The 22,005-nt window shown below is 39.7% G+C and overlaps 3 protein-coding genes across 3 annotated transcripts in view; 2 read left to right on the top strand and 1 right to left on the bottom strand.

The window, feature by feature from the left end:
• Positions 1–46: 46 nt before the first annotated feature.
• wsb2 (WD repeat and SOCS box containing 2) lies at positions 47–6,985 on the top strand. The gene is made up of 9 exons (XM_022752767.1): positions 47–308; positions 521–689; positions 2,196–2,392; positions 2,484–2,615; positions 3,734–3,834; positions 4,708–4,904; positions 5,261–5,350; positions 5,472–5,588; positions 6,337–6,985. Exons 1-9 carry the CDS (start codon positions 269–271, stop codon positions 6,548–6,550), a joined length of 1,257 nt encoding a protein of 418 aa, XP_022608488.1. The 5' UTR covers positions 47–268; the 3' UTR covers positions 6,551–6,985.
• Positions 6,986–7,070: 85 nt separating this feature from the next.
• On the bottom strand, positions 7,071–12,206 carry rfc5 (replication factor C subunit 5). Its single transcript, XM_022752768.1, has 11 exons — positions 12,007–12,206; positions 11,256–11,320; positions 10,852–10,988; positions 10,648–10,727; positions 10,422–10,495; positions 9,705–9,864; positions 9,275–9,356; positions 8,959–9,088; positions 8,479–8,556; positions 7,865–7,919; positions 7,071–7,709 (listed from the first exon to the last, which is right to left on the bottom strand). The coding sequence occupies exons 1-11, from the start codon at positions 12,051–12,053 to the stop codon at positions 7,610–7,612; spliced, it is 1,008 nt and encodes a 335-aa protein (XP_022608489.1). The 5' UTR covers positions 12,054–12,206; the 3' UTR covers positions 7,071–7,609.
• Positions 12,207–14,724: 2,518 nt separating this feature from the next.
• ksr2 (kinase suppressor of ras 2) overlaps positions 14,725–22,005 on the top strand; it is a 92,952-nt gene continuing 85,671 nt past the window's right edge. Inside the window, exon 1 of the mRNA XM_022752772.1 lies at positions 14,725–14,832. Within this exon, the coding sequence (XP_022608493.1) occupies positions 14,740–14,832 (93 nt within the window). The 5' untranslated portion in view covers positions 14,725–14,739. The remainder of the gene's footprint in view (positions 14,833–22,005) is intronic.

Below are 22,005 nucleotides of genomic sequence, written 5' to 3'. Positions count from 1 at the left end.
GCGTAATGAAGAAAAACGTGACTACGTTGGGAAACATTGCAGCCAATGGTACAAAGTGACTCAGACATCAGGAAATCAGCTGAACAATTTGTTTCCGACTCGCACATTTTTCACATAGCAAACAGTGTATCGCAGGGAGACAGAAGCCCGAGCTGTGTCCGGACACAAAGAGTGTGTCCTGCCTTTATTTAAATGGCTCCTTGGGGCCACGGAGGGAAGACGAATTCAGGAAGTCGGCGATAAAGCGAAGAATGTGAAAAGGAAAACGATGTGCTCCACGGAAAACAACGCGGAGATAGCACCGACATGTAAGTGATTTTTTTTTTTTCTTTCTTGTGAATAATTCTGTTGTCATCGCAACCGTCCGTAACCAGGCAGCGGTGTGTTGCCGACGTTAAACCTCTGGAGGAAAATGTCCAACCGAACAAGGCAGGTTGGCGGCGACGCCTCTGCTGTCAGTGTCGGTGAACGATGAATCTGTCAGCCGTTGAATTCATGCTGCCTTCCCGTCTTCCTCCAGCGTCCGACCCTGCTCTCATCCTGGAGCTGAAGACCAGGCGTCCTCCGTCCTTGGTGGGCCGGGCGGGATGCGAGACCTGGAGCGTGGACTTCTCCCCGGACGGAGCCTGGTTCGCCTGGTCGATGGGACACGGCATCGTCTGGGTGGTCGCCTGGCCTCTCGACTCCGAGTATGTTTAACTATACCTGTACATTTAATCCTCGCATGATGCGTTCAGGTGTACCTCGTACATTCTAGTACACGTCGAGAGTGGAGGAGGAACAAGGTGGTCGTCTGAGATATCTGTCCTCATAGAAGCACGGCTGCAAGTTCACTATTGATTGACGCAGATATTCAGTTTACTATATAAGACAACGAAAATCCTGCCACTCTAAAAGCTGAAACCTTAGAATGTGTAAAAAAGAAATTCACGTTTTTTGCTTGGGAAATGACTAATACGATTCGATTATCAGAAGAGTTTCCAATTATTTAAATGTTGAACTAATTGATTAATCAATTACTTGTCTTATCTCTAGATAGAATAAACACATTACATATTACAAATAAAAGTAAAGAATCAAAATATAACTATACACTAGTTGCTTTGCATAACTTGTCAAAAATATAATAAAATGCCCAATAAATAAAATAAAGTGTTCAACAATTGAACAAAACATTATGAAATAATATGAGTAAATAAATAAGCAAACGTCACATAACCGTCCAGTTTGTCTTGATTTTTGGAGACAAGGTGATGAAAACTGGTATTTTGAAATGAAACCATAAGTCAGGAAAAATATTATTGCGCAAATTGTGCAATGGAAAAATACTTTGGAAATATGTTTTGAAATTTAAGCAAGGAAACTCTTCACTGTTGTGAAAAGGATCAGGATAAAATAGCATTTCATTACAGTAAGCAGAGATTTAAATATTTATTGGATTATTTCACAATTTCATGGCTATATTAGATATTTTGTTTGTATTTATTCATATAATTTTTTATTTCAAAGTGTTTTTATTTATCTATTATTCTGATATTGAATACTTTGGGTTTCCATACCATATGTTTTGTGACTTTTCCTACTTTAAAACAGGCCCCTGAACATCTCATTTTGATTGATGCAGATCTATTTCCAGAAATATGGTTTATACTTTTTTAATTAAAAACAAAATTTCAAATTGCTCCATGCACCAATGTTAAATTAATACATTTACCTAAATAAAATATAGTCTAAAGAAGATAAGTTATGTGATCAAAGAAAGAGTAAACAATCTCATCTACATTTAATGCCAATTTTTGATACAGGATATCCTATGGATTTATTTCAGTTGGTACTTTGGTTTTATAAGCATCCTTAGTGTTTGTACACCAGCACATGATGATGGTGAAAGTTGGAAAAACAAACAGTATGGAGGTGGCAGAGGCAATATCCAGTGACTCAAGTCAAGTGGGTTTTATTGGCTCTGTCTCCTTTTCTATCTAAATTACAAACATTGGAACTAGAAAATTCCGACTTTTCCCGTTATATTGTCATCACCACTGACTTATTTACAACTGTAGTAAATGTGATTCTGACATTTCTAACAGCACATAAAGGCAGCATCATTTAATCTCCAACTCCAGCTTCACTCTGCCTGCAGGTAAGTTTTTTGTTTTTTATGGTATCTGCATACTTGATGCTTCTCTCACCCACAGAGACGGTCAGAACGGAGAGACAGACCGAGGAGACAAGAGCTTCAGCTGTGGTCACCCGGTGTGGGGCCTCGCCTTCGGGCCCAGGCCTCCAAAATCAGCTGCAGTGGCACGACCGGCTAAGAGACCATCAAACAACAGTCTGCTTCTGGCCACAGGCTTGGAGAACGGGGTCATCAAAATCTGGAATGTCTTAACGGGTGAGATCTTTATTTCTGCTGGCGAGGATGTTATCTGTGCTGCGTTCAGAAGTAAAGTGTGATATTGAAATTGTGTTTAATGCACATTTAGGCATCACTGTATTTGATCTCCATGGACACGAAGGAGTTGTGAGGGACCTGGTCTTCCCTCAGAATGGGACGCTCACACTCGTATCGTCCTCTCGAGACAAAACCTTGAGGATTTGGGACCTGGCGCAGAAAGGTGTGTGCAGTTTGTGTAGTGTTACGAAGTTTGAAACCAAATCCTTCAGACAGTCACTCAAGTCTTTTTCAGGTTTTCAGGTGAGAAATGTTTTCACCTCCTCTTGTGATAACAACTTCAAGTGGTGTTCACAAACAGTCCTTACTGATATAACTCTAGTATTTACTGTAGTATCACAATGCAATGCAAACATACTGTTTCATTGGTAAATAGATTAAGGAAACAGCAGTTCTTATGCATATTGTCTGTTTTTCTTTTTTGTTTAGGTGTGTGTTTTGTGTTATTTCACTTCATGTTAAACTTTTAACCCATTAGCTAATAATTGTGTCAATGACTATGGACCATTTCCCAAAGCTTATCACGTTTATTGATTTCCAGTCTTTCTTGCAGCCAATGGTTTCATTTAAGGTCAGCTCAGAGATTTCAAAGTTCTCATCCCAGACCACATTTTTAACTTTTTAAAAAAATTTTATCATCAGGCTGTTGTGAAAAATTCTTGTTGTTGATGAGTTCAAATGCACGTGTGAAAATCTGTTATTCAAGACTTCACATTTAGATTCTGTAAAGAAATCTTCTGGTGATTTCAACTGCATCTCACAGCCTTACTGTCATTAAGCTCAACGCTTTTATCATGCATGAATCTACTAATGTCACATTGTACATTTATGGTTTGGCCTCAGTACTGTTCATACTCAGATAACTTGTCAGATCTCTGTATCTCGGCTAAGAAAGAAAAACCTAAAGGTGTGAAATGTTTTAATGCTCTGCAAACTGAATTTTAAACTGTACTCATATTGACTGAAACCAGTGGTTGCCAGGAATGTTGGAAGTCAGTCTTAAGACTCATGGTATGCTTCCATAAATTATGGGCTATGAGCGTAGAGAATGTGCAATTTAAATAATTTTTTTCCCTCCTCTCTGTGTATTCGTCACTTAGTCTCTGTGTTTTATCACCGCGCTGTCCAGTGGAACTAAACCTTCTGTTCCAGTGTAAGAGGTTAAAGCAAACAAATGTTCCTGTTTACACTTATGGGAGCCGCATTCTGTACCACTCCAGGAACTGTTATTCGCTGATGCTCCATAGTTTGTCTAATTCATATGTTTTCTGTCTTTTGCAGGTAAAACTGTTCAGGTGCTCTCTGGCCACAAAGATTGGATCAGCTGCTGCTGCGTGTCGTCCGACTGCAGCATGATCGCATCCGTCGGAAGATTTGACAGAGTGAGTGATGTTATCGTAAAAGTTATGAAAGCCAGACAAAGCTCCATTCAGTCCTCTTCGATGGTTTTTAATCTCATTCTCTGCGTCAAATTGAGAAATATTTTTCAGTCTGTTCTGTGTCAAATCAAATGTGAATTTGATGACATTTTCCACCAGTAACCATATTTGTGCCAAAAGGACAGAATATTCTGCATCTCTGTTCAGGAGAGTGTGACTGTCTCTCCTGTTGCACAGCCTTGTGATTTAGCTTCACAAGAAGCGACTTTTAAGGAAAAAAAGGTTTATTTTTCGAGGAAAGATCATCAACTAAAGATCTTTTGTTTTTTGTTTTTTTGTTTTTTTAACTCTCCCTCTTGAGGGTTTTCCTGACTGATCTTTTACTTGCGCAAATATTCATGGAGAATTTCAGCTTTTACAAGCTCCTGGTCACAAGCCTGTTTTCTCTGATCATGAGGGCAGCATTTCCTTTGATGCTGACTAGTTTCGGAAGATGGTGTCTGCATAAACATTTACAACTATTCAATTGTTTTTGCTAAGTGAGGATGAAACTGGAGGTCCACATGGATCTTAGCAAGTTACATACAGCTTTGAAGACATTTCTTTCCAGTGCAGAGTTTAGTTGTCTGTGCGTTTGGCCAAGGCTGGTTATCACAGTCACACTTACAGCAGTCTGCTGCATGTTTCAGCCTGTCCTGTTTACATTCACTGAGTTCATACGTCACTGTAAATCAAATCTTTCTCGCAGTGCAACTTCTGCACTAATCTTCATAAGGCAGAATAACTTCATGAGTCTTATTAAATCCCTTCCACATAATTATTTTTAGATTACAGCGAGGTATAAAGACTCATTAATCATCATGTCACCTTCATCAGATGGTGTGTCTGTGGAGTCTTCGCTCATACACCTTCATCAGAAACCTGACAGGAGGGACCCGCAAGACCTTGTACCTCCTGTCCTCCTGTGACTTCTCTCCGGACGGGGCGCTGCTCGCCACCGCGGCCTTCAGCGGCTCCAGCTGGTGGATCGACCTGTGGGACCCGTACACAGCAGAGAAACTGGCCACTCTGGTGTAAGTTTACACTCAGTTTTCAGTCTAAACATTCACTGACTCTTGGCTGGTGCAGCTGAAAGGGATGTGTAAGTTGTCCTTCTCATGGGTGGCAAATGCATCTTAGACTGCTGTTTTTTTGATACATATGATATGAATAGGACCTCTAATACTCTAGAAATTTATAGTTTTATTGTTGATGCCAGTTTTCACCAGGAGAACCAAACACCCCACACTGTCATCATCTGATGCACACCCTGAAACTCTGTCGTGTCCAACCTGTTTCAGTACCTCATTCTTGTTTACTGTTCGTATACAACGTGAAGTTTAACATTCAAGAACAATATCATCCTTAGAAACTCTTCTTTTATCCACAGTGACTACTTTGAAGATTACGGGCAAAACCAAATCTCTTCATTACAATTTTCTCCCAACGGTTTACACCTGGCGATCGTGACAGACGACAGGTGAGCAGTTCATCAGTTCCATCACAGAAATCTTGTGACCTGCTTTTATCGCGTCGTCATGCAAACGTTTCTCGCACCACACCAAATGATTTCAGGCAGATGTTATGTTGTGCGTTTGCAGAGCTCTTCGGATCTGGGAGCCGGGAAAGACGGGGATGGTGATGCAGACGAAGGCGGACCGAGACTCTAATGGACTCTGCTGCAACTACCATCCACAAGGGGGAGTGGTCGCCACAGGGTAAAAATCCTCAAGTGTTCATCACTTTTAAAAAAAATCCATTCAAAGTGCCGCTAACTACTTACTTACCTCATGTAGACTTGAAAGATGGCTTTAAAATATTTTCCGCTTGCTCTTCTGACAGGACAGTAGTAGTGTGAAATAAAAGAAATATCACAATTTTGCAAACTTCTCCTGCAGCATGATCCGCATCTGTGCCGTTTTTTTTTTTTTTTTTTTTTACACAAGGGAAATGTTTGCAGCACGAGCTTACTGAAAATTGACAACAATTGTTTTCTAAGCTTTCAATAGTCTTTTTTTGTTGTTAGGGGGTGTGTGGTGGGGACACATTCATCAATCTGACAACATACACAGCCCCCACAGAAATACACAACAAGAACAGACGCGTGCAGCGCTTCATTCATTTGCTTGTTTTGATTTCGTTTTTCTATTCTTTGAAAATTTCTGTTGCTTTCATCATTTGTAGAGGCTGAAATACACCCAACTATTTACGGTGCACATTTGACCTATTTCTGGCACTTCAACAGCTTTTATTTCATAATGTTTAAATGACAAACTGTTCAGTACTTCTTCAAATGCTGGCTCAACTGCTTTCAGTGCAACTCCCGTTAAATGTCTCACATGCAAACAATTAAAATTTAAGATATTGTTTTCTTGTTTGCATGTTTTCTTTGGTGCATCAGGCTCTCTCAGCCGCCATTTAACTGTGACATTAACTGCTCATGCCCCCCCCACCCTCTCCTGTCAGAACCAGAGATGGCCACGTGAGGTTCTGGAGGGCGCCCAGGAGGGTGCCCAGCCTGTGCCACCTGTGCCGATCCATCCTGCGCGATTCGGTCTCCACACACCAGATGGAGCCGCTGCCCCTCCCCAAGAGGATCCTGGAGTACCTCACCTACAGAAACATCCCCGAACGCCTCAAGACGTGTCCCTCCTCAGAGGAAGAGGAGTGGGAAGGTTAACTGCGAACATTAAAAACAAAACAAACAATGCAACTGGCATTTACAGCAAGCGATTGTTATACACTGACTCATAATCAAAATGCCTTTGTTTGCTGATTTTAAGAGAAGCCTTCACAGCTTGATTCTAGCACAGGAAGCACCTCTAAACGTCATCTACTTTAGATGCAACACTTCTGCACAAAGGATTTCATTTACTGCACTACCATTGTAAGACGATGCATAAACTCAACGTTCACATGCTTATATGACTTGAATGTCACAATTTTATACTATTAATTTATTGTGTAAATATCAAATGTATATGTATTTCTAATTCCTGTGTTTATCATCATGAAACAGCACACGCACTACCACTGTAACAGCACATGTTAATTGTTAATATAAGATGTAAACTGGACTTATAGGAAATAGTTTTATTAAACAGATTCAAACATTTACACGTGTTTACATGTGACTGGTTATTCTTACACAAAGGATCGATGGATTCATCAGTGACTGTGAATTGATGCTACACTTTGCATTTTTCGAGTCTGTATTTTAACTAAGTGCCCAAATGATGGATCTTTAAACTGCTTTCCATTTTGCTCTGTTTGCATGCACATGGGAGTGACTCAGATAGCTGCTAGCATCTGTGTCTGAGACATCTGCCGCACTGTACATTCGGTCTGTGGAGCAGTGGTGGGCAATCACGCAGTATGCACCTGAGGACATCTGTTTTCTTCCAAAAAACAAATAAACAAACTGGTGATTTCACAGATTTCCTATGAGTGAATTCAGCTGTTTGGTTGGGAAGGGAAATCGACCTATCCTCAGCTTTTCATGGCATCATTGCACACCACCACCAAACTGTTTAAAAGGTTTTAGATACAAGGCAGCAGGATGACTGAGTAGGAAATAAGAGACCAATTTCAATCTTAGAGGAGTAATGGAGTTTTCCGATTTAAGTTCTGGATGAAGCAGTATGGTTTTTCCACTGTGGTACAAAAGAGTGAAATTGTTGAAATTTTTTTCTCTTCCCATTGATGTGGTTTTTGTTGCAGGGTGGAGCAGTTACTGCATCTACGAGGCCTCACTGACCACGAGGTCTCTCACTGCCTGGAAAGCTGCAACCATGGAGCTCAGCTGGATCTTCTCATCGGTCCCCGAGGCGAGCCGGTGTCTGAAGAGACGACACACAAAAAGGAAATAATCCAAAGATCCGGATGCCTTCACAATGTTAACACGTGAGCTTTTTCAGTTACTTGTATGTAAATGAAAGATTTTCTTTTCAATTCATGTTTGTTTATGAGCGCAAGCATAAGTCATCTCACTTACTCTATGTCGGCCAACTTGATGAGCAGACCAATCCGAATATCTGGGGGAAAGTCCACTTGAAGAAGGAAAAAAATAATAATTTATTTGGATACTTGTTTAGTACAAAACAAGTGAAAGATTGATACTAATTGTTAAATAAAGCAGGCACAAGGGAAAATGCAACTTCTTTTATTTCCCATATTCATTATCTTAAACCTTCACTAACAGTGGTCCCATCATCACATAAAATCAGAATTACTATGCAAGTACAGGGATAAGTCAAAATGATGTGTCTAATACAGATCTGGTAATTCTTCTGCAAGACATCGCCAAGTTACCTGGCAGCCAACCCATAAACCTCCCACACATCTTACACTGGTTACTAAGGTAGGACCCCCGCAAGGAAAAGACCTGCAACCACTAAAGCCAAAACAAGTAAAAAAGCTGAACCCACAAATGGGATTTAACACAGTACAGTAAGTACAGCACAGACTACAGCAACCACAGCTCAGGTAATTGTTGTAACTCTTATTTTACTGTGGTTACTGAAAACACTAAGTACCTGGTTTTAACAAAATATTTTAATAGAAAGAGAAATTGCCGTTTGAATATTTTTTAAAACATGTTGACCTTACCTCTGTGTATGAGCAGGTGAACCTCAGTGAGGATATCATGCAGGGCCAAACCTTTCAGCGTCTTCAGCTGAAGGATTTCTGTGAGGAGGCTGTTAAAGAGTTTCAAAGGCACGAGCTGCTCTTAATGAGTGACCTTTTTTACATTTTGAAAAGTTGAGCCAATCAAATCCAAAAACTTAATATTAAATAATCGAAAACATGTGCGCTATTTATTCATGTGCCGGAGTCTGATTTTTCCGCAGTTATCTACCATTTTAAAAACAAATAGCTTAAGTTATGAACTGGCAGATTTAATGATCATGTAGCTACAGCTAGCTTCTATCAACCTGACAAGTTGCAAGGCAGAAATACACTTATATAATATACAGCAATTACAGGATGTTTAGCTTTTTCTGAATCATACAGCTGGTCGATAAAATGCAACGTAAACACAGACGTATTGTTCTACAGGCGAGCTTCCGGAGGCGAGGTGAAGGATACGTTTGTATGCTGTGGTGAAGTCTTTGTTGAGAGACCAGTCGAGGATGTTGGCGATATCTGAGCGGAGGGGGTGACCTGTGCAGGTGTAAACTGTGTCCTCTGTGACCTTCCCATACGCCATACTGGTGCTCTGAAATTGCAAAGGTGGAGCACAGTTAGTCCAGTTTACCCTTATACAATGATGATGATATATAATAACATGTGGAAGGTGTTTGATTTTCAGATGTTTAAAAGCACATTATAAATAAAAACACTTAACAAGAAAACACTGACAACGCCACAAGGTACGATGATCATGATGAGCTTTTGGTCGTACCTGCAGTATGTTGAGTGATCTTCGCATATCACCTGATGACAAGGTCACAATGGCCTTCATTCCATCTGGAGTTATGTCAATACTGCCACAAAAAGATGCACTCTTTTAATCAGCCTCGCTCAACAACTGAATAAGTACTATATGTTTTTTTATATTTGTATTTACTTCAATCATAAATATTTTCACAAGTCCCAATATTCAAACATGTGGACTTTAATGTATGACTAAGTGTAAAATCTTTGTATAAATATCAGAAACCTATCATGTCAGGGTGATTGATGTCTTCAGTTTCACCCTGCTCTTACTGATGTGAAAATTTAAAGAACAATACACAGCACCTTGAAATCCCCTCTACCTCAAGTTATTGTACCTTACATAGAAGGAGAAGAATTATCACAACATTCACACATTCCCCCAAATAAAAACACACCTCTCCTGCTGGATTACATGCTCCAGCCGGGGGATCATCTGGTCCGGGGACAGCGGGCCGAAGCGAAACCTGGTGCAGCGAGACTGAAGGGCCGGGATGATCTTGGACAGGTAGTTGCAGATCAGACAAAACCGAGTGTTTTCTGTGAACTTCTCAATCACTGAGAGAGAGAGAGAGAGAGAGAGAGAGAGAGAGAGAGAGAGAGAGAGAGAGAGAGAGAGAGAGAGAGAGAGAGAGAGAGAGAGAGAGAGAGAGAGAGAGAGAGAAAAAAAGAAAGAGAAAGAGAAAGAAAGAGAGAAAGAGAAAGAAAGAGAAATATAACAACTACAATAACTGCAGCACTAAGTGTTGTGTACATGTGGCCTGTTCTGATTGGTTTTTTTTCAACTTCATGGTGCAACATTGCTTCTAACCTGCCTTCTGTCAGTAATAACCTGAACAAATTTAATCATTTGTGGAGCTCTCACTAAATATGCCACAAATTACCTAAAGATTCTTTGACCTCTGTCCCTGAAGCAGCTGAATTCAAAGAGAAAATGTTCCAGTTTGACTCGATCAATAGTTAAAAGCAGATCTTCAGATAGGTATTGGTTTTTAAAATGAATATCAGGGTGTAACAAGCAGATAGCCTGTAATTCACCAGCAGCCAAATTGTCTGGCTGCTCAACGAGCCGTGTGGCTCACAGTGGGCGATGCCCGGCCGAACAGATGGCTTACCTCGCCGCAATGCATTCTGGGCATCCTGGGTCATGGCATCGGCCTCATCCAGTATCACCAACTTGAAGCCCTTCCTGGAGGACAAGAGGGACAGACAAAAAGGCAGCAGTTTAAACAATTCCCCTTGCGGTTATAGGTTGTAGATAAAGGGAAAAGAGCATTAAGAACATTCACTATTGAACAGACGGTATGTGACAAGAGTTGTACAATGTATTTTCAGTCTTACTTGAAGATGGTCCGGGTGCTGGCAAAACTCAGAACGGGACCTCGTACAACATCAATACCTCTGTCATCAGATGCATTCAGCTACAAAACAATTAGTCAGATATTAACATCACATCTGGGAGCCGCAAGGTTTCATCCCTCAACTAGTGAAGATGTGAGGTGTAACAACATCCTAATAAATTTGTAACGAGGAGTTGTAGCGTACCTCCAACACCATGGAGTTGAACTCTTTGTCTTTGTACAGCTGCCTGGCACAGGCGAGGATGGTGGAGGTTTTGCCTGTTCCAGGGGGGCCATAGAACAAGAGATGTGGAAGCTTGTCCTCGCTGATAAACTTCTGGACTGAGGAGGTGAGAAACAGTTGTAAAAAAAATTAAGTCTGAATATGACACAGCCCTTTTAAATGGTACTAGGAATTTAAAACAGCTGTGGCTTTCATACTGCTTATTATTAATGCACCTAATAAAACAACTACTGTAAACAAAAATTTATTTATCTTTATTGGTATTCATGTACAATTTGCGTGCATCAAGCAACAAACAGCTGACTGACAAACCTTTTAGGAATGCGGATTATATTATATATCATTCCGTCAGTCCACATACTTACTGGTGCTTAGAATATCTTTGTGAGAGATCAGATCGTCAAGTTTCTGTGGTCTGTATTTTTCAACCCTGGCATAAGGAGCAGAAGCATATCGTCAATCAATATTGTTATCAATAATGAATACTTCCGATTGCTAAATGACTGAAGCTAGCTACGCTTGTTATGTTGTTATTGTAACTTCATTACTTTATATACGTGATAATAAAACAGATTCGCAACTTTTTAACCGCAACAATTATCATTCTATGCATACTGGTGTAAACTACACAACGGATTTAATTTAAATTAATCTATTTTAAAACAATTTACGTGTAGATATGGGTACATATTCAATGAACTTTAACTAATGTTAGAGACGTCAAATTGTAAGGTGCCACTTTTCAATTCGGCATCTGTATGTTTACACCATACACCAATGTATTAAACAAAATGTCGACTTTAATATGGTTTAAAAGTAGACGCTGCAGCGTTTCTGATGAGCCAGTCAGTTAAAGCAGCAGCAACGAACCGATGCTTGATGCATTAATTAGCCATTATGTCTGCCGAATTAAAGACAAGTTCATACACATTCATTTCACAAGTATGAAGAATATCTGATGTTATCTGTAAACACCATAAAAGCACACATTAGTTGATAGAGGAGATAAATCGACATGCAGCGGCTAGCTGCTAGCTTGAACACATAGTAAACGGGTTAGCTAGCTAGAGCTAAACATTTTAACTTATCTGTTATAAACAACGACTCTGAACTCACCATGGTAAATTTCTGGTCTGTGATGGCGCTCTATTTGTGGAAGACATGTTACTTGTTAGCTGTAAATTTAGCTCCAAGCTGGGTTAATAAATGTTTTTTAGAGTTTTCAGCACATTCACTCTTTGCTGCTGTTTGCCGTGTTTGGCGCGCTACACTACGAAACGTGCGTCGAACGTCACAGCGTACAACCAATCGGATCAAACTGTCGGCTCCAATGGGCGGGGTCTTGGTGACACAAATGTCCACTGTAAAAAGTGTGTTGTCAAACGTTTCTTCTTTAAAAAAAAAATGTATGTACAATGCATGCACATATTTTTGTCCACTCTGTAAATACGTTTCTGTAACAAATGCATTCTTGAAAACATCTGATACAATGCTGACAAGATTAAAAATGATTAAGCCAAGAATCAGCTCAACATGTTCTGTCTTTTCTCTCTCTCCCAGTCAGTCTTTTCAGCTGAGCTGGACCCAATGCTGGCTGAAGTCTCTGCAGGTGACACAGAGAAAATGTCATAAAAATTTCCCACCAGTGTCCCCCCTGCTTCATGTGAGATGACATTGCTGTGTACAGTTCAGACCCCCTTCTGCTTGGTTCCTTCCCACCAGCCTTTTAAAGAGAGGAAATTGTCACAATTAACAATTTGTTTTTTTGGCTTTATAATCTTCTTTACAAGATAATTTTATCACTATTATGACCAGTTAGTAAAAGGCCAATAGGCCTGTCTTGGTCTTTTAGTTTTTATTACAACTTAAGAAAAGCCCATTCATCCCCCCTTTAAATGAACTTCACTCTACTTCACTCCAATATTACCTTTTTTAAATTGCACTTCTTAATTTGAAATAATGTGAAAAGGCAGTTTCAAAGACACAAGGGCATCAAAAAACCTTATTCTAACCACCTCATATCCCAGAGTTGGTTTAGGCCTCTGTGTTAACTTTCATCAACCCTGTCAGGTGTCTGACTCAAACCTTGCACAAACCTTCTCTCCACTGACTTTATATGCATTATATTCAGTGATGTGGAGACTATATTCTTCTTAAAGTACTGTGAAGACAATCAAATATGCTTATGCCTATACATATTGCACACAAAAATGCAATGTATCTGCATATTTTTTAGAGGATGCATAGCCTTTAGCCCATGGTTCATGCCATTTTTGTGCCAATAGTGTTGAAAATAGCATGATTTTATTGTTTAATTTGTCAAATTTAAGTGCTAGAAATGTGCATTATACTTAACTGCCATTCACATCATTTGTATCAAAAGTATGGACAAAATTTATCCTCCCCCCAAGTGACAATGCGGGCGTCAGTGAGGGTTGAGTAAGCCCAGTCCTGGGACACACTGTAGTACACTCAGTGAATGAATGTCAAGCACACAGAGCAAGTAAAAACTTTATGTCCCATCTTTTCTACAAATGTACAAACTTACAATTTCTCCTGCAGATTTCTTTTACAGGTTTACAAACAGTGATTTACAACTGCAAACTTTGGAATTATTTGTGAAAACAAATCTTTCATTTTATTGAACAAGAAAGTGACTGCTGTCATAGGAGTATAAAAACATTGAGTGCATATTTTTACCACCATTTTATAGTTCAATCAGTTATCAATTTATATACTAAATGCACAACATATACATATATTGCCAATTAGCACCTCATGAGTTGTTAATTGGCCTTGAACTAATTAGGCTTTATGGGCTTTATAAATCTAACTAAAATGAACTCAATAATGAAATATTGCTTCCTTAACAAGCTCACAAGGTTGAGTGTTTGTGTCAAGTGAACATACAGTTTTTATGTGATTCTAACAGTCCTGAACATTTGTGTGTAAAATGTTGTGTCATGGATGGATTGTGGTTTACAGTGTGGGCTGTAGGTGCAGTGTAGACTGTATGTGTGTTTGTGCACTGCATGTATCTTAGTGTACACATCTAGGGTAGAAATTACACACACCCATCTTTCCTCCAAACACATGAAAAGTGTTGGTTTTGTTCCCCATCCAGGCTTGGAGACTGGATGAAGCAGCGAGCCCACTGCACTTGGAGCTACAATCTCGCGAGAACGACTCCTCGCAGCGGTGCCAGGGCGATGCGATGCTGTTGCTGTTGCTGTGGGTTTGATTGACAGGAAACATGTCGGTGTGGTGGGAGCGAACCGGGATGCAGCTGCTACCACGGGAGACAGGGAGTACCTGCATCCAGTCCACACATCAGCACCTTTAAAACCATCAGGCTTTCCCCCAGATACGTCTGCTTATGATGCGCTGAGCAGCTTTTTCTTTTTCTTTTTTTTAACGTCCATCTATGAAACGAAGGGGGCACCCAATGGATGCTTTGGCAAACCGTGTAGTCCCGCTCGGTATCTTCATCTTGTGTTTGATTTAGCCTAGAAGCAGAGACACCTTGATGAAACAGCAGGAACTACGAGGACTGTTGTTGCAATGGAGTCGACTCTCTCACGGCACAAACCCCGTCTGTAAACCTACAACATCTTGTTTCATGGCGTTTTGCAGGTTGCTCTGTTCCGTGGGCTTCTCCACGTTTCTTTTCTGAATTATTACTGTAATTTTTTTTTCTTGTTTTTTTTTTTTTTTTTTTTTTTTTTCTTAAAGTGCAAAGGGAAAATAACGACCACTGCTCGCCAAACTATGAACGAGGAGATGACCAAAAGCGAGGAGCAGCATCTTAGTTTGCAGAAAGCCTTGCAGCAGTGCGAGTTGGTGCAAAATATGATAGACATAAGCATTTCTAGTTTGGAGGGTTTACGGACCAAATGTGCCACATCCAACGACTTGACACAAAAAGAGATACGAACGCTGGAGGTAAGCACCCTATGAGCGGAATGACTGAATTTCTGCTTGTGCATCTTCATCTAAATCGATACGGAGGTGCTGTCACCGTGTGTTATGCATTTCTAGGCCACTGTGCATATTTTTTTTTTTCTGTGCCTTTTTCAACGACAACCTGGTTTTCTGCTGTCGGCGTTGTCATTGCATAAATATGCAAAGATCTCTCTGCTAAAGCCCACTGCTATCTGTTTTGTGCAGTGCAATAAATCAAGAGGCAACGGGGCTGCAGTGGGCTGTTATAGACTTGCGCATTCTGCAGGTGGCGGGGAGAGAAGGTGGCTCTTCTCCATCAGAATAATATCTGAGGCAGCCGAGGCCTATAGGCAGCCCGTGTTTACAATCCACTACCAATATGCCAGCCTGCGCATCTGTGCTCGCAGCGCATCCAGGCCCTGGCGTTATGCAAGGCGAACAGATTACTGAAATTGTTACAAAATATCATTATCCGTTTAATTGGCCCGTGGGGTATTCCGTAATTTGCGTTACGTAATGGTCATAATATCCTGGTGTTGTGTTTGACATATCAGACTGTCCGTTTCGAGACCACTCAAACCAGTCACCCCCCCCCCCCTTCACCAGTGACAGGCTCTTACAGGACATAAAAAAACCCATAAAGTGCGATAAGGTCACTGAAAACTCACTATTGAGCAGCGCAGACACAGCACAGCATTAAGGGCCTGTAAGAATGTTATGGTGATGCCTCAGGAGATTAAAACAAATACCATTAAGTGCGATAAGGTCGCCATAAACTCACCACTGAGTATCTGTGTGTGCCATCAACACACTTTAAGTCCCAGTGGGAATATAATTGAGATATTACATAAAAAAGACCATAAAGAAAATTCACTTGTGAGCGCTTCACACTTATCCCAACCCCACAGGAATATGGGGCTATATAGGCTACAGTATTATCAAAGATGTAAACGTACAGTAATATTTTGAATGCTGTGAGCTTTTGAGTGAAGTTTGAAAGTGTTGCACAGAAACGGGACAGGAATGTAATCCAAGAGGAGAGAGAACTAATATTAAGTACAAGTGCGCTGCCAGCAATGAGCAGGCTACAGCATGAAGATAAATGTTCACTATGTTCCCTGAATGCCTTGCAAAGCATTGTGGGTACTGGATTATTTGTTATAAGCTTCACAAAGGTATTCTTTTTACATTACAACATATCAATATTAATCTGATGGATCTTGGATTTTTTTTAAACTAAGGTTTGATTTTTTTGGATGAATCAGTTTGACAGATAACATTCTGCTTTTTGTTTAGAAAATACACGCTGGTAATTTTAAAGCATACACGATCATGATGTGCAGATGTATCTGTGCCAAATCTCTAACACAAACTGTGTTACGTGACTAAGGGACTATATGAAAATTATTCAGTGGTAAAAAAGGAGGTCAGATAGCAAGAGGGTATTGTATCTTTTCTTTTTGCCCAAGGTAGGCTAGTCTGACTTTTTAGAGAGAGCAGGGGAGCATAAATTGTTACATCAAAAAGACAATTTCACTTGTGCCATGGTTCACAAAGCTTTACTTTGCCATAATGCAGTGGACAACAGTTCTAGTCTCTGCAGGGCAAGGTTTTATCAGTGTTTACACTGATGGTGACCATTACAAGTTCCATTAAGATATTATCCTTTAAAAAGTTATGATATGACGATTAAAAACGTGTGCATTTGTTTCCTGCGTGTTTGCAGTGAGTGTTAAAGGGACATTTCATTGTTTTAGATCACTGTTGTGTTGAGTGTGGAGTGTTTGGCTGCAACAGTGCTGTTTGTATCACTTGTTCCATTGGACTGGCATCCCACAAGCTTGAGGGGTGATGTGAGACACGTTTCTACAAACTGCAGAGGGCAGTAATGCAAGCAGCAAATGTTCCAACTATAGAGAAGACAGTGTAAACAGTGCAGGTTCCAAAACACTCATAAATTATTAATCTGTTTATACCTGATCTGTTGAATTGAATGCAGAAAATATAATGCATTAGGGATGTTGTAGTCTTTGTTGTATTCACCATAACAGTGGAACATCTGGCTTGATTTTATATATACACTGTGCTTTGCTGCAACATTTAACATTAATTTCACCTCACACCTAATGTGTCTTCATGGCTTCAACAATCTTTTGAAGTCTTGCTTTTCTGTACATTCAGAAACACAAGCATTTTCCTAAGTGAGCCCAAACTATGTCTAATACTGAAAGTCACTGTTCATTATTATCATTATTTTATATATTGTCCAAATATGTATGACATGCATGAGGGATCCTGTGGCAAAGCATACCCACCATATTCAAATTAATACAATTATTATTTACAGTTGCACCAAGAGATTTTAGCCACTTGGAAGCAGAATAATTCTACAACACAACATCCAACATGTTGCCTCACAAAGTTGTTGTGGCTGAAGTGATAGCAAATCAGACACAGAGGGACATTAGCACTCATTTGAAGTCATATTGTGACTGTGACTGTTGATGAACAAGCCTAATATTCACTTTCCTTTTGCTCTGTTTTGGTTTCGGTCAACCCCTTAGAAAAAGATTTGGGTCACTAGCCAGCTACTATATTGGCTTCCTTACATTCAGCAGTTTGCTGCTCTATTGGCTCCATTACATTCACTAGCTGCTGTATTGTCTGTCTATTGCTTGGTGCAAAGTTTAAATTGTGTCAGATTTCACTCGCAGTGTCCCTTATCGTCCAGTATCGTCAATGCTTTGCATCCAAATAGCCTAGTGGGACCCCAGGACTATTAATGTCTCAAATTATGTTTCCTCAGTGGTTGCTCACTCTCTTTATAGAGAAATCTGATTACTGAGATTTGTTGCAGACATCCTAAAGCTAAAGTACAAATTGTATCTGTGTGTTTTGGTTAATACTGATTTGACCATGCTGCAGCACTTTTCAAAATAGTGGACTGGACTATAGTATCCCACAATGCATCGTGAAAAGAACTGTCAACTGTATAGAGGATCTTTGGTACAACCAACCGATGGTCACTAATCAAGCAATATATACCATCATGCATTGCGCTCGCGTTTAAAAACGGAAAACGGTGCGGAGAAAATTACCTAGTAGTGTCCGAAAGTTTTTTTTTCGTTTTACCGATGAGCTCATTATATAGTCGTCTACATTGAACTCCCTGGACAATGATTATGGAGGAGCGAATGAGTAAGTGATTTCAGACAAAATCTTTAAATTAAAAAAAAATAATAATTCGTCAACTTAAATATACGTCACATCCTGCTACGTCCACGGCCTGGCGCCATGGATGCCCCCCCCCTTCCCTGCAGGTGGCTAGTCTTGAGTTTCCGACTCCCGCCCTAGGTAAGCTAACCATGGATAAATCCTAAAAAAGAAAATAGCGCGTCTAACTCTGGGTGGACGGATTAATTTGCTTTCACTTAATTTGATATGTGGCGAGAAATTAGCAAACAACAAAAAATGTAATGTTGAAAGACATTTCCAGAACAAGCACACAGCATATGCTGAAAAGTACCAAGCTGGAGATGAGCAAAAAAACAACAACAACACAAAAACAAAAAGCGATTTCAGAATTGCTGCGGAAAGCTGAGCAGAGCAAATATACTTTCAAGAAGTGGATCAAGTCTCCAAACTGAACTACTGCTGTTAGTTTTGTGGCAGCTCAGGAGATAGAAAGGCGTAGAAAGCCCTTCACAGACAGAGAGTACATGAAAGAATCGTTCATTTAAATATCAGAGCATCTATTCATAAATGAAAATAAATAAAATGTAAAAAATAAATAAATTTAACATAAACTATAGTTTTTGTATATAAAGTATAACTACATATAAAGCTTTATAGGCTGTGTTATCTTCATTTTAAGGGTCAAATATGCTTTGGGGCTCTAGACAAATTTTATTTGGTGGGAGAGGGCGCACACATTGCTATTTTGATGGTAAAGGTTGCCGACCCCTGTACTAGGATATTCACAGTCCTTAAAAAATACAGTCTTTAGCCACATTTTATCACATTTATCCCCACCAGACTAAATGATAGAAATACCAACATGAATTCAGGTCAGAGAGAGATATTTTGGTAGTCATGTACTGTTGTGGGCTGCTTTTATCAATATCTGGGAACCAAAGTACAAATATGGCCTGTGCTACTGCAGAAATTTGGTCTGGATGGACTGAACTGCTTATATCAGCTTATTTATTGTTAGTATTTAATTTTGTGAGATGCTTCTCGGAAGGAATGAAATTAACTAATATGTGAAAGAAAATAGTATTAGAGATAAAAGAGGACAAAGAAAAACACACACAACATTTGATTCACAAGTGCAACAAAGGGAATTACTCCTGAGAACTGTCTAATCGTCTTCAAATCCTCAGAGTTGTAGAGCCTTTCAGGATGACAGTCCTTATTGCCTTAACGACAAATGAGTTGTCCATCGGGGGTTTCGATCAGGATCACAATGACGTCAGCCATACGCAAAACCTTCCTCGTTAACCTGTCCTGATCTTTATTGAGTGCAGTGTGTATGGGAGATTCCTCTACGACATCTCTTGTTTTTTTTTTTCCCTTCATCTCTATTATTAACCTAAAGGACCCAGATTGTGCCTCAGACACAATCTGTTGGAGGTGTTGAGTACTGACCTTGCTTTAGCCAAAAGCTCTACCAAGAATAGCAGTCTATATCATTACCTGGATGAAGTACTAATACTGGTTTCCATTAATATGATTATGCATTGTCGGCGGTATCCCTTGGATACACTGGAATTATCAACGCACATAATGAATGAATGATCTTTTTTTGAGGCTTTCATAGAGATGCAGACACATGACGGAGCATGACATTCGATCCAGTTATGTATTTCATGTAACAGAAATGAGGGTCAGTGAAAGCAAGTGTTGTTATTCATCCATATTCAAGTATCAGATGGCTAAAGGCTTTACAATGTTTGCTTTTTTTTTGCTTCAGTGGTGGAACCATGGTATTTTTCCACTCTCTACTGTAGCATGGAGGGCTAAAGGGCTCATTATGCTTGAGGCAAATAGGTTTTACAGAGTGTCTTCTGATCATGTCTGAAGCTGCAAGAATTTATACCTGTATAAATGGCCACACTTGAAGGTTGTATGAAAAGCCCTATAGTCTCCTCTTGGCTGGATCCAGCTGCATCACTTCCTGATCTTGTGCAACTGGGAATAAAGGCGTAAACTTTCAGACGGCTTCTCTTTGAAGGCACAAACAAAAGTTGTTGTTATAAGAATGAAAAATGAGAGAGAAGTTCAAACCTTACCTTACGTTCACAACTCTGCACACCTGGCCAATCGCTGTATAGAGTGGGAATAATAGTCACATTGTTTGTCTGACTTATCTTGTTAGCAAACAGATGCTAGTTACAGAAACATTATCATTCATTTGGAGTTGTGCTTATGTCTTCCAGGCACTTCAAAGTCCAATATTTAGTCTCTTTTTAGCTCTTTATTTGGTCTCCACCATCACTTGAGAGAAATACCTGGCTATTTAGCTACCTTATGTTCACCTGCCTGCTGAGGCCAAAAACATGAGAGCGGTGAGAGTGAACCAAAACAGTGAAGTTGTGGTCTGGATGGCTAAGCAATGAGTTGAATCTTACAACAATGCTCTATAAAGCTTAGGGGAGGTGGTAATTTTCTGTTGACTCATAACCTTTCACTGTCACATTGTTGTTGTGTGTTTAATTTTCATGCTGTGAGGAGTATTACTCAGAATTTCCTTTTGAGATTTTGATGATGATGATGATGTCATCAGGTTCTCACAAACGGCACATCTGAGTTGCATTATGGGAGCTGTAGGTTAGTCAGGATATCTCCACCCCCGCCGCTTTGATTTTGAAGTTTTTTTTATCTGTGTTTTGTGAGTCTTCCAACTTTTTGGAAATGGACAACTAACTCACTGGTGTACCATTTTGATAGAAGTCTACTTTAATAGGGTTTATTTGTCTCAGTTCGTTTTGCCTGTGGACAATCACTAATGTCTAAAAATCAATGTGCTTCTCTTTAGGAGACACATTCACTGTAATGGCTTCCTCAGCTTTTTCTGTGTAATATATGACTGTTGAATGTGCTTTCAATGATTAGTTTTCTTAAAGATCTAGCACCTATGAGTACACCACACCGAGAGTGTCCATAAACATACAATGTCTGTTTTTACCCAGTTCATATTAAACATACGAACCAGTAACAGTGTGCTGCAGCTTAGTAGGCTAAATTTGGGGACTTGCAGTTGTGCTTTCATCTGAACTAAGGTTCAACTCACAAATTGCACCAACCTTTGCTGAAAGATCATTTATTATGCTCTTGACTGAACTTAAATGATAGTGCTGGACATTTGAAATGCAGGAAAACGCAGGACTCTAGTTTAACTGATCAGATAAAGCTGGTGTGGAAGTTATAGTCTGTCGTGCATTCATTAAGTGCTCCAGTTTATCTGGATTATCTGTGAGTGTAGCAGTGGTGAAGAGGTCAGTTTAGCTCGTGTCAGATGGGAATAGCACCATGTAGGCTCATCTACTTCAATAGTCTGCTTAAAGGAACACTCCATTATTTTAGGAAAAAGGCTGGTTTAGATATGTTAGCCAGCGTTACCATGCCTAGAAGAGGAGCCTCTGGTTTTATTGTTTGACAACGTTAAAGTGGATGTAAACAGGTATTTTTTTTAACTCTCATCATCAACAGAAAAAGATTCTTTAAAACTCCTGCAAGTAAAATGTTGATATTATCCAGCTTAATGGAGAGGTAGTATCAGAAAACTGCTACTATAAGACTCTATCATGAACCAGAAAAACCTAGTACGTTGCTCTTATTCTTTAATCTTAACTATTCGAGATAGTTGTAGAATAGATTTACTAGAGTTCTAGTTTGTAATGATTCTCACAGATTGACCCAACGTCCTTATGACCTTAGCAATCAGCACATTAAAATATAAAATTCTCTCTCCTGAGCTTTGATCAATTTCTCAGTTTAACTTTTTAATAAAATTGGGGCTGTTCATTTTTTATTTATTTCACTAGCTCCACTGAAATTATACTCTAGATCCAACGTTGCTCACCTTAAAGACTCACCAGTGCAGTTTGAGAGACAGGATGGGTGTGACCTCTTGTTCAGAAAGCTTCGATTGTTGCTTGTTTGTAACGTCAC

The sequence above is a fragment of the Seriola dumerili genome, unplaced genomic scaffold (assembly GCF_002260705.1).
Source record: "Seriola dumerili isolate Sdu_G_001 unplaced genomic scaffold, Sdu_1.0 BDQW01000177.1, whole genome shotgun sequence".
NCBI classification, from domain to species: Eukaryota; Metazoa; Chordata; class Actinopteri; order Carangiformes; family Carangidae; genus Seriola; species Seriola dumerili.
The sequence above is the reverse complement of the archived record's forward strand: the minus strand, read 5'-3'. Positions and strand labels throughout refer to the sequence as shown.